The following is a 22,561-nucleotide window of genomic DNA, read 5'->3' as shown; positions in this document are numbered from 1 at the left end:
TAATTAAATGGAAATTATTTGATTCAAGTGCAATGGTGTAAACCTATTTTAGGTCTGTAGTGATGAAAATAACATATGGACAAGCATTTGAACAAACAGTTTTGATTTATTATTATTACTACTACTACTACTACTACTACTACTACTACTACTACTATACTCATTATTATTCCTCACCTGAGGACATTTTCTCGTTGCTTTTTAGAGGGAGACAGGAAGGGAGATAGTGAAACATTAATGCAAGAGAGAAGCATCAATTGGTTGCCTCCAGTATGCACCTGGACAGGAGACCAAACACACAACCTAGGTATGCACCCTGATCCAGAATCAAATCCGCAACTCTTCAGTTAAGGGATGACACTCCAACTAAATGAGCCACACTGGCCAGGACAGTTTTTGATGAGATTATTAATAAAGTAGGAGTGGAGACCCCCTACAGAAAGATTTTGTCCATCTCCCATGGAAACAGATCTCTCAGTTATCTTTTTCTGCTATTCAATATAAAGAATAAAATTTATGTTGCTGTGCTGCTTTACTATGGAGCCTGTTTATAAAGTCACCTTTACTGAGGTACCGAGGTATTGAGGTATGTACCACAAATGCACTCATCTTAATTGCATAGTTTAATGATCTTTGACAAACCTATACACCCATGTAACTACCACCACATTCATGATATGGAACATTTTATCACCCCCTCAAAAAACATTCCCCCATGGCCTTTTAGAGTCAATTCCCTTTTCATGGCTCCAGACAACCACTGATCTGCTCATCATAGATTAACTTCACCTATTTTAGAATTTCTGTAAGTGAAATCACACAATATATATTCTTTTGTGTTTAGCTTTTGTGTTTAGTCTATTTTAATCAATTTATGTTTACATGTGTGTCATAGTTTATACATCATATTTTAGATAACTGGAAAATAATAAAACAAGTAGGATACAACAATAGTCCATAAATTCTGCTTATTATTAGCTATTTCAGATGTAGTTAAACTCTAAATGAACTGTTTTTAATATATCTTTTCATATTTCTGAAAAAGCATTAAAACCCTCATGATAACTTTTCATTATTAAAATGTCTTTTACAATTCATTGTGTCCCTTTGGAGAAGTTTAGTTTCTAAAGCTGACCCAAGGAGGAGCTTTGTTTATACTTTGACACCAGCTTGAATCCTTTTTTTGTCACTGACACACATATCTCCATGTCCTTTCCTGAAAAAGTCCAGTTCCTTTGTGTCTTTTAGAGCTCATTTAACAAGCTCATCCCAGACTAAAATGAAAAGGACCACTGAAATGCTATGTCCTGCAGGTGTAGGAAAAGAGTGTTGAGAAGCCTGTTACACCAGATGTCCCCTCAGCTCAAAGGGTAGAGAATCCATTTCCACAGGGTCCACGTCTCCTGCCACCTGATTGTAGATTCCTTTTGGATTCTCATATTCATCCTCAGGCCAGCAGAGGTCACAGGGGCCCTGGCAAACAAAGGTGGAGTTAGAACCATAAAGAGATGACCTGTGAGTCATCGTTGCAGCTGTGGGGTATATATACTTATACTCACCTTCCCAGGGGAAAAAAATTTTTACTATCAAATTATGGGGGTAAATTCCAACATATAAAAAGAAGAGAGACTTCCAGCCAAGATGGAGGCATAGGTAGATACACTTTGCCTCCTTGCAAAACCAAAAGATAGATAACAAATTTAAAAACAAAAAATAACCACAACTGCCAGAAGGCCAAACTGTATGGAAGTCCAACAACCAAGGAGTTAAAGAAGAAACATTTACCCAGAGAGGTGGAGGGGTGGAGAAGGGCAGCCAGGGCAGAGAATACTCACAGCAGGTTAGTGCCTGGAGGACTGCGCTAGTGAGGTGGCAGCTGGTGGATGGGGTGGTCCCACGTTTGTGTATGAATAAACCAGGAGGAACAACTGGGGAGCAAGACAGACTGTGCAACCCAGGGTTACAGTGCAGGGAAATAAAGCCTTAAAATCTCTGACTGTAAAAGCTATGGGGGTTGTGGCAGCAGGAGAAACTCCCAGTTTCACAGGAGGGTTCGATGGAGAGATCCACAGGATCCTAGAATGTACACAAACCCACCCACCTAGGAATCAGCACCAGAAGAGCCCAACTTACTTGTGGGTAGCAGGGGAAGTGACTAAAAGCCAGCCAAGAGCCAAGCAAGTGGCATTGTTCCCTCTCAGACCCCTCCCACACATACAGCATCATAATGAAGCCAACATGGGTTGTCCCCCCTGACAAATACATAAGGCTTTGCCCCTTATAATGTAACAGGCACATTGAGACAAAAAAAAAATATGGCCCAAATGAAAGAACAGATCAAAGTTCCAAAAATAGAACTAAATGATGAAGAGATAGCCAACCTGTTAGATGCATAGTTCAAAACACTGGTAATCAGGATGCTCACAGAAACGGTTGAGTATGGTCACAAAATAGAGGAAGAAGTGAAGGCTATGCAAAGTGGAATAAGGAAAATGTAAAGGGGACCAACAGTGATGGGAAGGAAACTGGGACTCAAATCAATGATTTGGACCGGAAGGAAGAAATCAATATTCAACCAGAACAGAATGAAGAATCAAGAATTCAAGACAATCAGGAGAGGCTTAGGAACCTCAGGGACAACTTTAAACGTTCCAACATCTGAATCATAGGGGTGCCAGAAGGAGAAGAGGAAGAGCAAGAAATGGAAAACTTATTTGAAAACATAATGAAGGAAAACTTCCCCAAACTGGCAAAGTAAATAGACTTCCAGGAAGTCCAGGAAGCTCAGTGAGTCCCAAAGAAGTTGGGCAAGGAAGCACACACCAAGGAACATCCCAATTTTTACTCAATATTACCCAAGATTAAAGATAAGGAGAGAATCTTAAAAGCAGCAAGAGGAAAGGAGATAGTTACCTACAAAGGAGCTCCCAGAAGACTATCAGCTGATTTCTCAAAAGAAATCTTACAGGCAAGAAGGGGCTGGAAAGAAGTATTCAAAGTCATGAAAAGCAAGGACCTATATCCAAGATTACTCAATCTAGCAAAGCTATCATTTAGAATGGGAGGGCAGGTAAAGTGCTTCCCAGATAAGGTCAAGCTAAAGGAGTTCATCACCAAGCCCTTATTATATGAAATGTTAAAGGGACTCATCTAAGAAAAAGAAGAAGATCAAAAATATGAACAGTAAAATGATAAACTCAAAACTATCAACATCTTAACTTACAAAAAAAAAACAGAAACAAAAACAAAGTAAACAACTAGAACAGGAACAGAATCACAGAAATGGAGATCACATGGAGGGTTGTCAGTGAGGAGGGGGAAGGAGGAGAATGGGGGAAAAGGTACAGGGAATGGGAACCATAAATGGTAGTACAAAATAGACAGGGGGAGGTTAAGAATAGTATGGGAAATGGAGAAGCCAAAGAAGTTATATGTATGATCCATGGATGTGAACTAATGTGGGGGAATGCTGGTGGAAGGGTGGAGTGCAAGGTGGAAGGGAGTAAAGGAGAGGAAAAAGTGGGACAACTGTAATAGCACAATCAATAACACATATTTTAAGAAAGAAGGGAGTGATTATAATGAACTCTTATCACAAACCCTCATGTACCCATTACTTAGCTTCAATAATACCAACTCTCAGTCAATCTTGATTCATTTATATCTTTGTATTCTCATCCTCTATCCCTATTAACTGGATTATTTTTAAGCAAGCTCAAGAAACCTCATGAATTTCTGTCAGAAAAAGAATTTGAATGTCAGATATATGAAACTTTTAAAAGTCCATGATGTCAGCTATGGGAATTGTGGAATGTGAGTCATGATTCTGTTATTCCTATGAATCACCAAAACATTTCCTTATCAAAAAAGAAAAGAAAAAAATCCATGTACGGTGGTCCTTACTGGGGATGTGTCTTGCATTAAGTTTGGGAGAAAATGGTTGTTTCGGCTCAGGAAATTTTACAGCAGATTTGCCATGAACCAAATATGGCCCTCAGCCTGTTTTTGTACTGTCCAAAACATGAGAATGGTTTTCCTTTTTTTTTCATAGCAAGGTAAGTATCAAAAGAAGAATAATATTTATAATATATGAAATTCAAATGTCAGTGTTCACAAAAAAGGTTTATTGGAATTTAGCCACATTCATCTGCCTATGTATTGTCTATGGCTGCTTTTACACTACAATAACAAAGTTTAGTAGTTTTGAGGACAGTATATCCTGCAAAGCCCAAAATATCGAATATCTGGTTCTTTACAGACAAAGTGTGCAGAATGTATTTGTGCTTTAGAGGGCACATGTGGTTCAGCACCATGGACAACATTTTATGCTCCTTATGTCCACTCTAATAGGGAGAATAGTGTCCCATCTGGCACAATGTTAGAGATGGAAATCTTTGGCCCAGAGGTGCCAGCATTAGCCAAGGCTACACCAAAAGTCAGATATTCTGCCCCACTTCCCTTACTGTGGGGCAGTTGGTGGGGGTTAGTTGATGATCAAAGTACTTGTCTATTGTTTTTACCTATCCTGCTACTATGTTCATTTCTCTCTGGGCTCTCTGACCCTCTCCCACTCTCAATCCAGTGGATTGAGTGGGGCTGGTCCTTACTCCCTGATGCCATGAGTGGGCAGTAATCCAGACCTGTCTAATTAGCATATTCCATTCCCTGCCTCAGCAGTTTAGTGATGAGTATGTGACCTGAGCTAGATCAGTGACAGCATTGGGACTTTCGAACTATTGGAAAAGAGGCATTCTCTTTCTTTGAAGGTTCCCAACTAATAGGATACAAACCTGGATTTTCCGGGGACATCTTTAAGGAGGAAATTCTTCGTCCAGTTGTGTGGGCCCGAAGACAATTCTACACTTTGACTTTTCAATTGAATGAGCCAAAATATTTTCCCTGTGTAGTCAACATGGCTAACTTCTAACAAAATGCATACCTTTTTTTCTTCCACAGTAATCTAACTGTAGTAAGGCATACAGCTCCCAAACTAGGCTACATTTCTCAGCCTCCTTTGCAGTTAGATGTGGCCACGTGACCATGTTTTCACCAGGGAAATGAGTAGAGTGTGTAATTTCTGGGCCTGAACCATAAAGCAGGATTGTGTCTGCATTACTCTCTTTTTACCCCCTTCTAATGGTTGAAACCCCAGTGAAATGGCCCATCCATGCAAACTTGGACAATGTGCTAGGGGATAGCAGAGAACTACAATGGAAAGAACTTGTATTCTGTAATAACCACCTGCATCAGGGCCACTCACCTCTGAATACTATGAGAGAAAAGTAAATAGACTGTCTTCTTTAGGTTACTGGTTTGTGGCCAGGCCCATAACAAACAACTGGTTTGTTATAGCAGCTAGCTTATCCTAACTAATAAATGCAGTAAGATGTGGGTTTCTGGCACTGGCCAGGAAAGACTTCTGCAGATACAAATCTCCTCACCAACTGTACTTCATCATAGAGGGGTCCCCAGGTTCCAGATGGGGTGTTCAGTCTTCCCACCTCATCATACAAGTGCCCAGGAAAGACCAAATTCTCCTCTTCAAGACCTGTGAAACCTGAGGTTGGAGTGGAAAGAAGGGATGATCAGGGCACCCAGTCCAGATATCAGAGGTGTCTATGAGTTGGGAAGTTCTGATGTAGTCACAACTTACCTCTAGGACAAGATACCTCCTCCAGTGTTGATGGCAGCTGGGGGCTGAAATCCTTCATGGAATGGTAATATGGCTCCATATCTTTTGTGTTAACCTATCAAAACCCCCACCCCCCAAAACAAGTAAAGTCTTTTTCATCCTTTGACTCCCTGGAAAGGTCAATGATTAACCTGAAGCTAATTGAACTTTAATCACTGTCAGTTCCTTGTCAATGGGACTGTCTGGAGTACCCTCACTCACCGTGGAGCTTCGGTTGTCCAGGTCTTCAGTCCACTGGCTTTCTTCATAGTCATTCCTGATTCGGTCCTCCTTTGAGCTTTCAGGATGGAGGTATGGAGGGCAGTTGGTTATTGATCCTCAGATACCCATTACCCCCAAACTTCTTCCCTCAGAGCCTTTCTTACAGAAAAATATACCCACTTACTCTGCCTTTGTCTTCTCTGAGATGCCTGAGGGAAGTGGGAAAAAAGGGGTCAGAGACTCCCCCAAGCCCACCTGGCCCTGAGAGACCTTCAATATGAAGTGGCCACAGGGCTCCCCATCACCTGTGGACCTCAATCCCAGCAGAACAAGGCTCCTCACCCTCAGCAAGACGCCTCAGTCTCCGCTGCCAGAGGAATCCCCCAACACAGGAGGCATTAGAAAGCAGCAGAAGACCCCCAACAGCAAATAGTACAGGCATCAGGGGCAGCTCCGAGAAGCCTGAGGATGGAAGGTAGCCCCCTCAGTGAGCTCAAAACAACTGTCTCTAGGCCCAAAGAAAGTCTATCCCTGACCAGGGAAAACCTCTCTTCATAGGTCAGGGAAGAAAATGAACAGGGGATTTTTATGTCCACTCCTTGCTACCTCAGGGCAGGTAGGCTCCTTTCTCAAGTCAAGCCACCAATAGAGGGTCCTTCCTTTGCCTGAGACCCATGTAGGAACTCAGGCAGGAGCTTGAGCTCCTTAGCTGGGTATTCAGGACCTATGATCTGGCCTCTTTCAATGTCTCCAGCCTTGCCCATCAACCATAGACTTTGGTATTAGACCCTCCAGCCATACAAACTAACCATGCTGTTTCCAGAATCACTGAGGCAAACCTACACCCCTAAGCCTTGAAATAGTCAAGTGTCTGTCCTTGAATGTCCTTTCTTCTCAACTTTCATTCACCCATCTAACTCCATCTCAGATGACTTCTTTGCACAAATTTACATCCCAGACAATATCAGACTCCTCTGCTATATCCCTGAGACTAAGTGCCTCTAAGTATATGTCAGTTCATCATTCATTCCCCATCTTCTACTAACAGCACTCACTTTCCTTTGATGAAATAGCCACTTCCCCACTCTCGGTCTGTATGGCTCTGTAGGACTCATGGAGGAACACATGGGCCCAGCCTGGCCAAAAACAGCATTTTTTCATAGTGATTGATTGGTTTAGAGACAGCGTTTGACCCAAGGTGGATTTTTGCTAGAACATTTAGGACATTCCTCTGCAGGCTGCTAAGAAGTAGAATGAAAGCTAGAGGTGTATGTGAGACTTCTTTGTACCCTTGATGTAAGAACCTGAGAAGGAAGCCATCACAGAAGAAAGTAAAGTTGAGAGAGTCTGAAAGATAGGTCCTTGGTGAAATTTTTAAGTTCCTGAACCCAGCCATACTTGGAATTTTTAATTTCATGAGCCAGCCAATTCCCTTTATTGCCATGGACAGCCAAATTTCTGTCATTTGCAAACTTCTTAGGCTCTGAAAGGGGATTGTTTGCAAAATGGTCATAATTTTCTCCATGTATCACATTCTTGAGTAGTCCCCTTCCATACTGACTTGGAGTTGAGCTATGTCACTTGCCTTAGCCACAGAGACAATAGCAAATGTGACAGGATCAGAAGCTTGAAAGATGCTTATAAATCAGAACTTGCCCTCTCTTGCTGCTCTTGGGACTCCTGTGACCACCTCCGTGTGAACAAGCCAAGGAGAGATATGTGGCCCAGTTATCTTCATCATCCCAATCAAGAGCCATATTGTCAGACATGTGAAGAGGAGGTCATCTTGGACCAACCAGTCCCAGTTGAGCTGCCAACTGACTGTGGCCCAGACCAGAACTGTTCAGCCACTCAGAGTCATGAGAAATAATGTTGCTATAAGTGCCAATGTTTAGGGTAGTTTGTTATGCAGCCAAAACCAACTGATACAGGCCCTGCATGGGGCATGAAATCAGCTAATTCTTTCAGAATTAAATTATGTTAAGAAGAGAGAAAATGTGTCATATCCAGGCAATGGGAAGAATGAAGGAAATGGGTTAGGGCCTGCAGAACAGAGCTAAGTCTTCAGGGACTGGGTCCATGAAGCAGAGGAGGCATGGTTAGAAACAAGAAAGTTCTAGTCTCAGGGGAGAAAGGGGTTTTCAGGGAATTGAGGACTTGCCTACAGGCTGCTCTGTGGGCAGCTGGTAGTCAGGCTCTTCAGGAGGCTGGTCTAGACCTAGAGGGTGGATAAGAAATTGTGAATTAACATAAAAAACTCTAGGATAAACCTTAAATACTTCTCAGTCTTTTATTAAGTTTTGCATCCCATTCTGAGACTCAAGAAAACTAGTTTATGGCTTCTCAGAAATATTTCTTTTTTTAATATTAAAGATTTTATTTATTTATTTTTAGAGAGGGAAGGGAGGGAGAAAGAGAGAGAAACATCGATGTGCGGTTGCTGGGGGCCGTGGGCTGCAACCCAGGCATGTGCCCTGACTGGGAATCGAACCTGCGACACTTTGGTTCACAGCCCGCGCTCAATTCCACTGAGCTACGCCAGCCAGGGCTGAAATATTTCAAGAAGAGCTGAAAATTGCTGATAAGAATGGCAATACTATTAATAGTCATTCTAATGTCTATAATAATAATAATAATAATTACTTGTTGATGAGTGCTTTGTGGTATGCAAGTTTCTTTTAACCAGAATTGTGAACTTTTCAGGTTAACTAAAAAAGTGCTTACTCTCAGGATCCCTTAATAGAGGTATAAGTTCCAGAGCAAGGGAGGTGAGTGTAATATTTTATGCTTTAGTTCTTAAAGGGAAGGCTCAAATCTGGGGGTGTGGGGAGAGAAGGGAATATTGTTGAAATGAGGAAGTGTCCTTACTTCCATGGGTGAAAGGCTGCTCTGCCAGAAAAGGAAAGACAGAAAGAGGGTGCTTTCATGGGACTAAGTTAATGAAAGTGAGCAGGTAGCATTTCTTAAAAATTGGTATTTACAAAGCACTTACTTTGTACAGAGCCCTGCTCTAAGCACTTTAGATATATTAATTCATTTAATCCTCACAACTGTCTGAGATAGACCTTACTTTTAGAAAAATAAGGCATATCTTATTTTTAGAAACTGTGGCTCACAGAGGTTTAACTGAGGCTCAGAGAGGTAAAGTAACTTGCCTAAGGTCTCATAACTAGGATTCAGCAGAGCTGGAACTTCAAACCAGGCTTCTCTGAACAAGGCTCTATGTGATTAGCCACTACACTACTGATTGGCCTGTCAGAAGCAAAATGCTCTCATTAGTTATATTCAAAGAACTCGTCCATTTAATCAAAGATGATAAATTTATTGGCCTAAATTTGTTTATAATACTTTCTTATTACTCCCTTAATGTAATGTCTCCTCTTTCATTCCTGATACTGCTTAACTTGTGTGTTCTCCCTTTTTTGCCTTGATTAGCTCTATAAATGTTATTGATCTTTGAAAAGAAGTGACTTTGTTTCCTTAATTTTCTCTAGTTTTTCTGTTTTTGAGCTCACCAATTTCTCTTCTTACCTTTATTATTTCCTTCCTTCTGTTTACTTTGTGTTTAACTTGCTCTTCTTTTTCCAGTTTCTCAAGCTGGAAACTTTCAGTGTCAATTTGAGGCCTTTTTAAGAAAAAAATCTAAGCCCTGACTGGTGTGGCTCAGTTGGTTGGGTGTCATTCTGCAAAGCAAAGGTTGCTTGTTCCATTTTGGTTGGGCACATGACTGGGTTGCAAGTTTGGTCTCCAGTTGGGGCACACACAAGACGCAACCAATAGGTGTTCCTCTTTTACGTTGCTGTTTATCTCTCTCTCTCTCTCTCCTTTCCCCTCTCTCTAAAATAAATAAAATCTTATTTAAAAATCTAATGTGAGCACTTAACACTATAAATTTTCTGCTAAGAACTGCTTTAGCTGCACCCGATAATTTTCATATGTTTTCATTTTCATTTGATTCAAACTTTTTTAAATTTCTTGTATCATTAATTGCATTCAGACAGTATATTTCAGTGAATAAAACCTAGTCTCTGGAGATCATCTGCCTGGGTTTCAGTCTCCTCTCTACTTCCTTCCAGCTGTGTGACCTTGGACAACATGTTCAGTTTCTGTGGACCTCAGTTTCTTCATCTGTAAAAGTGGTATAATAGTACTGACTTCACTGCACCACCCTTTAAGTCCTCTGAGGAACTCTGCAACCTGCCCAAGACTGTCCCTTCCCACCTGGGGTGGTGATAGAGATCTGGGATCCTTTGTCTGCTAGTCCACTGTCCCCTAGGGCATTGCTGGCCAGCAGCCAGACCCTGTATCGTGTAGAAGGCTGCAGCCCAGTCAGTGTGAAGGTGGTGGCCTGGGGTGGTAGGACATCCATGTAGAGGAACCCTGGGGTCTCCAGAGCCTCATACCTGCATGAGAAGGAGCTCAGTCACTCAAGGTGGTGCCCCACCTTGATGGTTGCCACCCTCTCCTGCCTTAATATGGACCCACCTGACTTGGAAGGTCTGTGGCAAACCCCCATCAAAGCCAGGCTTCCACTCCAGCCCCACTGAGTATGGGGTCATGCTCACAACCTTTATCCCAGATGGAGGATCAGGGCGGCCTTCAAGAAAAAGGATGGGAAAAGTAGTCAGAGGATACAAAAGGGTTCTGGCAGATTCCTTCCAGATTCTTCCTAAGAATGATTTTAAATATGTCAATTCTTATTATTCATGGTGGTTATGTTCAATAAAGTTATTGTGAACACTGAATTAGCAAATACTAAACCATTGCTTCTAGAGGAAATGCAGAGTTAGGTTCCTAAGCCTCTAGTCACAACATTTTTATTAAACAACCACAACATGATCTTGTTTTATGTGCTTTTCTGTTGAAAAACACCTTATTTAAGATATCTTGTTGATTTATTAACATTGAAGTCATAGTCAACAGCTCTAACCAATGCCTGAACAAAGCTTTTCCAACAGAGGCATTTTCTCCATATGGCACATCACAGCCTTCCTGCACTTAGGAACACCAGACAGCCTTTCAGCACTATGCTTGGAGGCCATTTTAAATAACAAAACCCAAGGACAAATAGCACAAAATATATGGTACAAAATAGGCCTCAAAAAGGACACTTATTTACATATGAGAGCTGAAACAAGAAGGAAGAATGTGGCTTTCTCCCTGGGCTGAGAATATGCTCATCGAGTGACTCATACTTCTTACTCATTCTGTACATGTGCCTGAATGACTAGATCATCAACTGTATTTTATATATATATATTCATTCTTGAAGTGTATTTTTTGTGCTTATCTCACATCCACTCCATTAATTTCTTCTGGTTACAGAACCCTGAGTAGCCACTGGAGAAACATTTGCCCACATCCTCAGTCCATATGCTTCTTATAGAAGAGACTCTGCTCTTCCCCTGACCACATGATTGGTTCAGGGCTGGGAGCCAAAAGAGCCAATAAATCTTAATTCTAGCACTTTCACACCACTGTTAGGAGGAGATAAAATTCAATTTCCCCCAGGAAGTCCAGCAGCCCACTACGAGAAGCCTTAGAATAAAGCCAACACACAAAAAAGTAGACCTGATAGACAGAGTTCTGATGACAGCTGAACCTAGGTTCAGTGACTCCTGAAATCTACTTTTAAGTTACTTGAGCCAATAAGTCCCCGCTCCTTTTTTTATTTGTTGTGGGTTCCCCTGCAGCCTTCATTAGAATTTTCAGGCCAGGCAAAAACTCCATCCTTACTCATAAACATTTCTAAGGTTTCAGGAACACTGCCAGTAGGGAGCCAACTAGAGACTTGGGGCCTAAACCAGGGAGCACCCTCCCAAAACCCTCACAGCCCCCTCCCACCATACTGATGCTGACGAGTTGAATGTTGGTATGGTCTGAGCCGAGGGGGTTCGTGGCTGTGCATGTGAAGAGGGCATAATCCTGGGCTGCAGAAACGTTGGCAATCGTCAGAAGACTGCTATGGACTCCACCCTGGTGGTACGTGTGCTCTGTGTACCTGGAAAAGAGGTGTGGCAGGAATTCAGGGAGAGTGACTAGGGCTGGGGGAACAGAGTTGGAGCTGGAGTGCTGTCTGGCTGGGCCTGGGCTCACCTGGGATCCTGGAGATCCAAAGGGACCCCGTTTTTAGTCCAAGTGAAGACAATGTTGGGTATACCTCGAGCACGACAGTGGAGTGTGGCAGAACTGGTGCTGTCTCCAGCTGCAGCCACCTTAGTTAGGGGAGTGGGGTGTTCTACCTGGGGAGCAACTAGGAGGGCACTAGGAGGTCAACATGAGGTATTTGGAAGAACATGAGAATTGTAGGTTTACTGGCAAGACTTCAACTCAGGGGTATGTGTGTTACTCACATCTGACGACAAGACGGACCAGCCCTCGGGCTGGAGGTGCCACCCCATTGTCCACAATGCACTGGTAAGCACCTGCCTGAGCCAGCTTGGCATGGTGAATCCGAAGACGCCCTGTGGACCCCCTTGACAGTTCCTCCATGTCATCCAGGCTCCAGTCCTCCTCTTCTTCTCCCTGGGTGCCCAAGGCTCAGGGTGATGGCCCCCAGTCTTGCCCCAGTTCCATTATCTCCCAAAATGGGTCCCTTATGTAGCCTCATTCTCCTAGCCACAATCACCTTTTACAGAGCTAGCAAAAAAAATTCTTCCTGTCATCCATCCACCCACTTATTCAACCATTCATGAAGCCATTTATTGACATATATGTTCATCTATTTAACCATCCACCTATTAATCTACTTATCTACCCATCCGTCTACCTCTCTTCTCATCCATTCATTCATTCACCCATTCATTCAACCAACCATTTTTCTTTCTTATATCCATTCATCTATTTGCTCTTTCATCTCTCTACCCATCTTCCCTATCTATTCACTCATATATGCACACACTCATGAGTACATACATCTGTTTATCAATTCATCCATCTTTTTATCTCTTCATCCATTCATCCATCATCCTTCCACAGACATCTTTACACTGATGGAGTATCTATCCATCCATGTACTTTCTAATCTAATTAATTTATCTACTCATTTCTCTCATTCAAGCATCCATCTAGCCATCCATGGCTATGTATCTATTCATTCACTTGTCCATTTGTTTATCTATTATTTCATCTACTCATTCATCCATCTACCTATTCATCTACCCATTTACCTATCAATCTACACATCTATCCACCTGCCCACCTACTCACCTGGTTATCTATCCACTCATCCATCCATTCAGCTGCCATTCAACAGTTAGTTCTTAGGGAATGCCCTGACAAGTATATAGAGTCATATAGATGTGACCCTCTTTCCCAAAGAGTTGACAGGTAAGAAACCACATTGCCCAGCCCCATCTCCATTTACCAAATGTTGTATCCTCACCAGTCTCTCCCAGTTGAACATCCCCGGAAGGATGGGCTTGGCATCAACGGTACAGACTATGTCTACAGAGCCCCCAATATTCACCTCAGTTGGATCCTGGAGAGCTCGGATGGTGGGAGCATCTGGAGGAAGAGACAGGGGCTTGAAGAAGGCCCTTGGACCAGACAGGCCATGGTGGGAGAGTATCCCAGGTGGGCAAGGTATCTTAGAGGTGTCCAGGGAAGTTATGGGTATGACGGTCTGCCTTTTATGTGGAACATATGGAGCACTTGGAGTAGTTCTCAGAGTTAGTGAGGCTGTCCCTATCCTTTACTCTGCTTCTGTGGTGACAAGAGTAGGTCAGGTGGACTTCCAGAATTGTTTGGAGGTGGGACTTGCACCATGGACATGATGGGAGTAACTCCCATGTAGGCGGGTCCCCTGTCAGGAGCAGATTCTCATCCTAGGGGGCAGTAGAGCCAAAGTGGGCTGGGTTTCATTGTAGCTGGGGCTCCCAGAGTGAGAGGCTTCCAGGACGGGTGAACATCCCTGCGTGGGCAGAGCTTCCACAATAAGGAGACTTCTCGGCAGGCAAGGTTCCTGGGTTGACGTGGTTTCCATGATGGGTGGGGCTCCCAGAGCTGCCTAGTTTCCTAGGGTGATGAGGGGCTCACAGTGTACATCCAGCCGCACTAGAGCTTCAGCAGTGCCCTCCGAGTTCTGGCAGTGCAGCTGATAGAGGCCATCGTCAGCACGGGTCACATTCCATAGCTGCAGAGCTCCACTAGATAGGATGCGATGCCGGGGCCCGCCAGCTAGGGGAGATCAAGGTGAGGAGCTTACCAGACCTCCCTTTCTGAAGACTTGCACCCCTCTCCATGCCCTTTCCCACACCTGGGCTGAGGCGGTAGCCACGGAAGGTCCAGTTGAAGGCCTCTGGGGCTGGGTTGGCGGACACCGACACAGGCAGCAGTGCTTCACCCTGCTCCACTGCAGTCACCACAAGAACCTGCTCCCCCAGGAACTCTGGAGGGTCTGTGAAGGGACGCCACTGGGAGTCAAAATTGGTGTTAAGGTTGGGAATGGGGATGAATTTGAGATCAGGCACAGGTATACAGAGTGAAAGTCCCGGTTGCAACTAGATTCAAGGTTGTGAACAAGGAACAATTAAGTAAAGAACTGAGCTTGGAGGTTAAGTCCAGGATGGTGGTTAGGACCCAGTTTAGGAAAGGGGTAGAGGCCTGAGTCAGGTTAAGGATGGAGAGAGTGTTCAGAATGAGAGTCATGATCAGGGGTTATGATAGAGGACAAAGGCAAGATGGGGTTTGGGCAGGATTAGGAGTTGGTGCAAGGCTGGGTCAGGATAAAGTTCAGGGAAGTTTTAAGGTTTAGGATGGAGGTCAAGGACAGGGTCAAGGTGAAGACCCAAATGATACAGGGTCAGGAGGGAATCAAGAGGGGCTCCAGTTCGGGGCACATACAAAGCACGTTGAGTCGATAGAAGGCGCTCACGGTTTCCCGTAGCCCGGTGCTGTGGGCACGACAAGTCACACGATGGCCGTGGTCCCCGGATGATATTCTCAGAAGGACACTCCTGGCGGCGGCAGAGCCTTTAAATGGGGCGCTCCGGGGTGGTGAGGTTATGCCTTCCAGCCTGTGGACAGGGCAGGGGGTGGTGGAATCATGTCACGACTGGCACAGGGGCAGGAGCAAAGCCAGACGTGGGCTTGGAAACTGGGCAGGACAGCAGGCAGGGTGGGGACCGGACTCGGAAGGTAAGTGGGCAAGGCCAGAACAAGGGAGGGGCGGGGCCACTCGCACTCTCACTTCTCCCCTTCCTTGTCCCAGGACAAGTTGACCGGAGGGTTGCTGCTAACGCTGACGCAAGTCAAGTTTAAGGCATCCCCAGGGCGCAGCACTGACACGTTGGCCAGGATCGTCAAGTTAGTTGGGGGAACTTCAAGAACATGTCGGAGGAGCAAGGTTCAGAGATGAAGAGGAGATCTGTGCCTTGATCCCAGGCCCGGTCCAGCCCAGCCCCGCGTCCCTTTACCGCAACTCCTGGTTCTGCCAAACCCACTGTTCCCGCCACCGGCTCTGGCTCAGTTATCAGCTACCACCAAGCCCTCCCGCGCACCCGGGTCATTCCAGCCCTTACACTGCACCACAAGCTGCATGGATGCGCTGAGCTGGCCCGCCTTGCACGTGAACTTGGCTTGGTTGTCCGACGGACTCGTGACCAGCACCAGCTCACGAGAGATGATGCTTCCCGACTTCTCCAGATTTCCCAGCTGCACGCGGCGCGGCTCCTGCGGCAGCCGCGGCTCAGTCACCATGCGCGAGTCCTGAGGGTCGAGAGTGACAGAAGGACCATGGGTAGCCTTGCCTTCCCCGGATTGGGTTGGCAGCCTCCAGCCCAAGATAAAGCCTTTGTGTGATGAGGAAAAGGCGCCCCCTTCCGCGGGAACCGTGCTAGGGCAGAGGAAGAGGTTGGACTTGATTATTCCCAACGCGGAATCCCTCCCGCCTAACCTGGACCCCCTCAACTCCGTTTTGCTCTCGGATCCGCCCTCCAGTTCCATGCCTCACCTCTGCTCTGCAGAGGCCTGAGGTTGTTGGTGCCCTCTGCTGACTCTCAGGCCCATTTCTCAAAATCCATTCCAGCTACATTTACCAAATACCAAACTCCAGGAAACTCCCTTGGAATTCCCAAGGCTTTCCAAGAATTCCTTCATGTTTTCCAATCCTTAGGGTTTTTTTGTTTTTTTTTAATTAAAATCCCCACTTTCCCCGAAGATTTCATTTGATCATTCCCTTAATTCACAGGTGGCAAACACAAGGCCCACAGGCTGAATCCAGCCCTCCACCTTGTTTTATCCAGCCTGGCACCTTGTTTCTACCCAGCGTCAGTGTTGAGTTCCTTGCCCCTGATTAAGGAGTAGTTACATTTATACAACCCTAAACTTACATTTGACCCTTTGAAGGCAACCACGAGGCTGATGTGGCCCTCAGTGAAAATGAGTTTGACACTCCTGCCTTAATTCAATTGTTTTTTCACGGATTTCTGAATCCCTTCCCAATATTTTCTCATTAGTCTTTTACCAAAATCCTTTGTGAGGCTCAAAGTCTTGGCATTTCCCCAGAATTCCAGCTAATTAAAGAGACTTCCATTTCATCTCTATAAGTCCTACTTTTTCTCCCAGAATTTTCACTAGCTCTCTAACTTCCCAAGATCTTTCCAGGATTCTGTCAGAATTTCTTTTAATTTTATCAGAATTTCATTTACTTACCTCCAAATCAATTTCAATAAGAAGTCAATTTAATACTAATTAATGAATTTCAATGCTTTGTGGAATTACTAGTCTTTCCCCAAATTTCTAGTTTTTGCCTGTCATTGTCTTTGTTCCTGGAATTCTCAGTCTTTCCCTAAAATTTCCAACATTTCACCTGAATTCCGAGATTTCAGCAGAATTTCATTTAGTGAAATTGTCTTTTCTCTAGAGTTCCCAAATATGATCTAGAATTCCTTCATTTAAGATAAGATTCTCACTGATTTCCCAGGATTTTCCTAGGATTCCACTTAATTCTTAGGGCATTTGTGTCTTTTCCAATTCCCTGACAAAACTTGAAATCCTTAGTATTTTTTTTAATTCAGGTTTTTCCAAGATTTCCGAAGACTCTGGAGGAGAGACAGGCCTTCAGCATTTCCCCACATTCTTGGCCATCCTACAGCCCTTGCTTGGCACTGACCTTGTACCAGGTGAGGGAGGGGTCTGGGTTGCCTCCAATGGCCAAACACACCAGCCTCACCCGGGTCCCAGCCCGGAGCAGCTGCCCCTCTGGGGGCCCCTCGATCCACAGTTTCTGGGCAGGATCTGTGGGGAGAGGCAGAAAGAGTGACTCTCCTCTCTGGGTTGAGGACTGAGGGTGGGGTTATTAAGGCAGGGGATACCCCTCAGGGGGAAGATAGGGGCTCACATTTCACATTTAGGGTGAGTGACTTTTTGAAGGTCTCCTTGGTGAAGGCCTCACTAAAGGCCTCACAGGTGAGGGTCAAACCATTGTCCTCCCGTCGTACCAGGAACGTCAGGTTGGACATGGAGATGTAGCCACCATGAAGGCCCTGGCAGGAAAGAGCTTCAGGCTAGGGACTAGGACACCCTCATCCATGGACCAGAGGCCTGAGTCTACTTCATGCTCCAGCAGGGACACATGAAGCCTTCCCATCCCCTCCTCTGTCAGAGCCAGGATGTCCAGGTCCCAGTCCATGCTCCCCAACAACCAAGGCATTTTCTCTCAGATCCAAGGGCCATGCTTTCAACTCCCTCCTCCCTCACACCCAGGAGTCTGGCCCCTGCCTCACATCCATTACAGTGTCCTCTGTGGGCAGCAACTGCCGCCAGCCCAGCCACCATCGTAGCAGGACCCGTGGGCGACTGGACTTGGTGATGCAGGACAGCGTCACATTCTTGTTCTCAGATTGGGATGCAGATCCCAGGATAGTAATGGCACTGGGGGGAACTGAGAGATAATGAGCAGAGGAGAGACACTAAGCTGGGCTGGATACCACACAGTCCAGCCCAGATAGACAGGGAACCTGGGGACAGATGATGAGGTATTTTGCATTAAACAGGCATGATTTGGGGGCACAGACAGATGGCTCTCTGGTACATAGACTGGCAGATGGGCAGCTGGTGCTAAGACTCACAGGTAACCTGTAGTGTGACCCCACGTTCCTGGATCCCTTTAGATACGCTGTTGTGGGCCTCACAGCTGAGCCTCGTCCCATGGTCTTCTGGCCGCACCATCATTACTAGCATGCTTCTGGCCACTGCCTGAGCATGCTCCGTGCCCCATGCTGTGGGCATGGGCTGGCCATTCTGGAGAGAGGAACAGGCCCGGGCCATCTCAGGGCCAGCTCCCAGCCCCCACCAATCTCCCCGCCCTCATGTATGCTTCTATCTTCACCTTCAGCCACTGCAGTGTGGCTGGTGGATTTCCTCCTCGGGCCATGCACCGCAGCTCCAGGTTCTGCCCTGCCCGCACATGCCCCTCGTCCAGGCCTGGCCACTCAATCACAGGGGGGCCTGGGGGAACTGGAGAGCAGCAGTCCCTCAGTGGGCCTGGAGAGCCCATCCATTCTTTCCAGGCACTGCAGTCTGCCCCTGAACCCTCATGTTTCTCTTTGAGAACCAGAACCATTCATAACCCCTGTGCACCCCTAAGAGCCCCAATTCCCCCAATCCCTGTCCCCAGTGCCCACAGCTCACTCAGTTTCCCACTTACACAGAACATTCATGGTGACTGAGACCTTGATAGGATCATTCAAAGCTGGGCTGGACCCCTCACAGACCAGTAACTGCCCATTATCCGAGCTCTGTGGTGTCACTCTAGGTGGGAAGTTGGGGTTCTAGAGTCAGAGTTATTATCGGAGATTTGGAGAGTTAGGGTGAAGGAGTCCCCACACCTGGTCTAAGTCTCCAGGCTGATTTCCTCTAGGATCCGGAATTCCATGGAAGGGATTTGTGGGATTAGGAACGAGAATTGTGGTCCCAGAGTCCCATGCATAGCCAAAACCTTCATATTTGATACTCTGGAACTGGGGTTCCCATGAAGAAGTTTTGAAGTGTCAGAAGACAATGTCAGAGTGAAGTCAGGGACCCTAATAGTCATACCTAACCCAAGTTTCATGCTTGAATCCCTGGGATATGGGGTTTTCATGAAAAAATTTTGGGGTTGGGCTAAAGTTAGGGCATTCCAACTCCCATACCTTGCTGTGGCCTCTGTGGTGAAGAGTTTCTCCTGGGATCCCTCGTCCACATTAGTAGTAATGTCAGAAATTATTTGTCCACCTTGGGGTAACAAGAGGACAGAAAGGATGCCAGGTTCTCCCCAAGGCAGACCCTGGGGATCATGGCCTGGAAGTCATCAGGATGGATATACTGCCCTCTCTCCTGGCTCTGGAAGAAAAGTACTAGCTCCATTCCCTCTACACATTCAGGCTTCCCTGAATCCCAGAGTACTCAGGCCTGGTTCCTGGGCTTCTCGCCTTCCCTCCCATCCTTACTTGGTATGTTGCCTACATCCACTACTCAGTTTCTCATTTTTGCACTGATGATGACACCACATCTCTTTCTGGAGCCTCAACCCGGATGACTGAGTCCCAGACCAGTGCTCCTGTGATCTCCTTGGTGCATTTCCCTGGATGCCCCACCATCCACCACATCCCATGCTGGCCTCAGCATCTCCCCAAGCCTGTGTCCTCATCTCAGGAATGTCATATTTTCTGAGGCCCCTAGGAGGGCATGGGGCAAGGGTACCCCCCTCCCAACTCCAGGAGTCTCACCCTGCTCCCAGCAGTTCATCCACACTCACTTTGAAGGAAGGTGATGTCGGGTGCTGGCTTTGCATCCCCAGATACACAGCTGACCTCGTACTCCTGCCCAGCTACCCACGTGACTGTGCTCCCTGCCTCAGGGGTCATCTGAAGCATCTTGGGGGGCACTGGTGAGAAAAGGTCTGGAGTAAGCTGCTACTACCAACAAGGATATGAGGATTTCATCGCTTATGAAGTGAGTTCTGCACCCTGGATCTGAAGAAAGAGAGGCTAGTAGCTTGGACTCCTAGGTCCATGGTGGGAGAGGGCTAGATGTATAGACCATACCCAGAATGGAGAGGATCACTCTGGGGGACACGAGCTCCAGCCCTGTCTCTGAGCGGCTGACCTGGCACTCATACTCTGCATCGTCACTGAGGTCACATGCTTCAATATGCAGGTGGAATTCACCTGCAGGTAGGACTCAAGGTCAGGGCCACCGTCAGCTTCTCCTGGTGGCTCAGGGTCTCAGGATCTGACACCTTACCTCTAGTAGGGTCCCCTACCAGGTGGTACCGTGGGAAGCCAGGGATCCTAGGATCAGGGCCTAGGAGTAGTCCATCTTTGGCCCATTGCACTACACTGCCAGGGGCACTGACTCCACACAGAAGCTCAGCAGCAGCCCCCTCCACCACTGTCATGTTTTCAGGCAGAGCCCAGAAACCTCTGGAGGTTGAAGCAGGAATCTGCAACTGGGCCAGGCCTGGAGATACAGAAAAGTCAGCAGGAGAGGGCAGAGGGTCTGTGTGGAGAATGTGAGTGGGAAATGAGGGTCTCTTAACACTAGGTCGCAAAGCCAAGATCCCACTCACCTGTGGTCAGCAGCCCCATGAAGAGCAGGGGAGCCTGGACGGGGATCCTCAGGGCCCTTCCATGTCGTCTGCCTCTGACTTCTGCAATACCCACTGCTTGCCTCCTGCATCTGCCTGTGGCTTTCTCTCTATAGGAGTCCTTCTCCCTATGTCTCTGTCTCTTGTTTTTCTCTTTGTCTCTCTTTTGCCATCTATCTCTTTTTCTTTCTCTGATTTTTTCTCCTCCCATGAGTCTGTGTTTCCCTCTCTCTTTCCCCTTCTGTCTTTCTATCTCCCTCCCTGCCCTAAGTCCCTTCCACTCTCCTTCCTCCAGTCTCTCTATCTCTTTCTCCCTAAGGCACAAGCTCTTTTTCTCTGAGTTTCTCTCTCCCTCCCCATAAGTCTCTATTTGTCTTTCTTCTCTCCTGCCACCCTAACCCCTGCTCTCTTCTCACCACTCACAGCCCCTCAGAGTCCATCAGGCCCCATGAGCCAAGGAGAGGCGATGAGGCCAATGGAGTCAGTGGCAGAGTTGAGTCTCATTCCAGGACCCAGTCTGATCTTGTCTTCCCACTACTACCTCCCTAGCCTGCCTTTAGAGTCTCCAGCTCCAGGCCTCTGTCCAGCAGGCTCCTCCAGGCCCAGCTGGAGCGAAAATCCCCTGTCAGCACATGCCAGGCATACTCCTTGGTGCCTCCCAGCCTCTATGACCCCAAGGGCCTGGCTTGGGCCAGGAATGAGGAGGTTCAGGTCAGACCCAGGAAGTCCCAGCTCAGCATGGGGAGGAGAGAGCTGGGCCTGACATGGGGCTAGGATTCCCCAGTTCTTCCCTGCCCTGGTATACAAACTTGGTAAGCCCTTTCCTGCCTTGAGTAGGCATTACCCCCTAAATGACATCAGGGATGTCTGTTGGGGAGTATGCAAGAATGTGTATGAGAGACTGGGAGATATCTTTGCGCATGTGTGTGTGAAGTGCATGTGAGTGAGTATGAGTGTGAGTGTGGAGAAGGTGAGAGTGAATTGTGATCTGTGAAAGTATGTGCAGAGTGTATGAATGTATATAAATGAGTGAGGTGTAATTGTGGAGGGAATAGGGCAATCAGAGTGGGTGGGAGTATAAGATAGAGTCTAAGACCACAAGCACTAAGTATGGGCATAACAATGAGCCCAGGTAGGAACCCCTTGTCAAAGGCCTTGTGAGTTCCATTCACATAGCTTCCCTGTCTCTCCCTGTCTCTTCTGTCTGTCTCTCTCCCGTCCTCTATCCATCTTGATTTATATTTTTATTTTTCTCCATCTCTTTGAGTCTCTCCTCTCAGTCTCATTGTCTTTCTCTCTTCCTGTCTCATTAGGTGGTTACATCTCAGTCAACCCTTAACTATGTCATTGCCTCTCTATACTATAGATATAGATATACAGATATTCCTCTATATAGATATATTCATGCTTTTCTGTCTTTTTGTCTCTATTCTCATCTCTATCTTCCCACCCCATCCCATGCTCTCTCTCACACATCAGGAGCTCAATAAGTATTTGTTCTCAGTCACCCTTTGACTACATCTTTCTTTTCTTTATTTCTCCTGATTGTTGCATCTTCAAATTTTATAACCATATGCTGGTTGACCTGCCCTCCCCACCCCAGTGTGTTCATACACACTCACATAGGATAGCTTCTTCTACCTGCTTATCTCCTGCAGGAATTGATTTCCTCTGCCATGATGCCCTTTCTGGTCCTCCTCTAGGAACAAAATGAGGCATCTGGCCTGAGCCCTTAACAGGTCCATCTCTGATGCTCCCACTAGTCTTTCTTCCCTCCCATTATTGACTCCTTTCACTCCTACCATGTTTTCTCTTCCAACTGCCCCCACACCACTTGGGGAATGGGCTGGATGCAGAGCTGGAGGTTCTGTTATAGGGGCCCTGACCAGATGGTGTCCATGTGGGCCAGGGTGTAGAGCTGTCAGTTGCTGGGGACTTTAATTAGCACAAACCTTCCATCTTCCACTTTAGCTGTTTTCCTTCTCTGGATGCTCCTGGGACTCCAGGCTCTCCATCTTTCCATGCCTGTGGCCCCAAAGAGCCAGGAAAGGAAAGTGATATCATGTGTCTGGAAAAACAGTCTTACTATCCTGACTTCC

General features: G+C 46.3%; 1 protein-coding gene across 2 annotated transcripts; it reads right to left on the bottom strand.

Moving 5' to 3' along the window:
• Positions 1–610: 610 nt before the first annotated feature.
• NPHS1 (NPHS1 adhesion molecule, nephrin) lies at positions 611–22,485 on the bottom strand. 2 transcript variants are annotated; one of them, XM_036013111.1, is made up of 30 exons: positions 22,429–22,485; position 21,971; positions 20,120–20,335; positions 19,921–20,043; positions 19,632–19,760; positions 19,027–19,108; positions 18,543–18,646; positions 18,225–18,352; positions 17,965–18,136; positions 17,620–17,777; positions 17,235–17,379; positions 17,007–17,131; positions 15,415–15,601; positions 15,084–15,213; positions 14,738–14,910; positions 14,151–14,291; positions 13,931–14,071; positions 13,278–13,399; positions 12,247–12,418; positions 11,990–12,146; positions 11,743–11,894; positions 10,379–10,490; positions 10,115–10,296; positions 8,055–8,111; positions 6,236–6,355; positions 6,078–6,102; positions 5,894–5,969; positions 5,654–5,747; positions 5,442–5,557; positions 611–1,473 (listed from the first exon to the last, which is right to left on the bottom strand). In XM_036013111.1, exons 1-30 carry the CDS (start codon positions 22,483–22,485, stop codon positions 1,342–1,344), a joined length of 3,729 nt encoding a protein of 1,242 aa, XP_035869004.1. In that variant the 3' UTR covers positions 611–1,341. The 2 variants fall into 2 exon arrangements, with proteins under 2 accessions (XP_035869004.1, XP_035869002.1); XM_036013109.1 differs by lacking the exons at positions 19,921–20,043; positions 20,120–20,335; position 21,971; positions 22,429–22,485 and adding an exon at positions 20,445–20,553.
• Positions 22,486–22,561: the final 76 nt, after the last annotated feature.

The sequence above is a fragment of the Phyllostomus discolor genome, chromosome 12 (assembly GCF_004126475.2).
Source record: "Phyllostomus discolor isolate MPI-MPIP mPhyDis1 chromosome 12, mPhyDis1.pri.v3, whole genome shotgun sequence".
Taxonomy (NCBI): Eukaryota; Metazoa; Chordata; class Mammalia; order Chiroptera; family Phyllostomidae; genus Phyllostomus; species Phyllostomus discolor.
The sequence above is the reverse complement of the archived record's forward strand: the minus strand, read 5'-3'. Positions and strand labels throughout refer to the sequence as shown.

What these genes read in the sequence shown, in the direction of transcription:
- NPHS1 (XM_036013111.1), bottom strand. Translation starts at nt 22,485, where the DNA reads ATGGAAAGATGGAGAGCCTGGAGTCCCAGGAGCATCCAGAGAAGGAAA. An exon ending in AGTCACCATGAATGTTCTGT is followed by an intron (nt 18,353 to 18,542) that starts GTAAGTGGGAAA and finishes GCTGCTCTCCAG; the next exon opens with TTCCCCCAGGCCCCCCTGTG. An exon ending in AGTGCGGCTGGATGTACACT is followed by an intron (nt 13,400 to 13,930) that starts GTGAGCCCCTCA and finishes CTCTTCCTCCAG; the next exon opens with ATGCTCCCACCATCCGAGCT.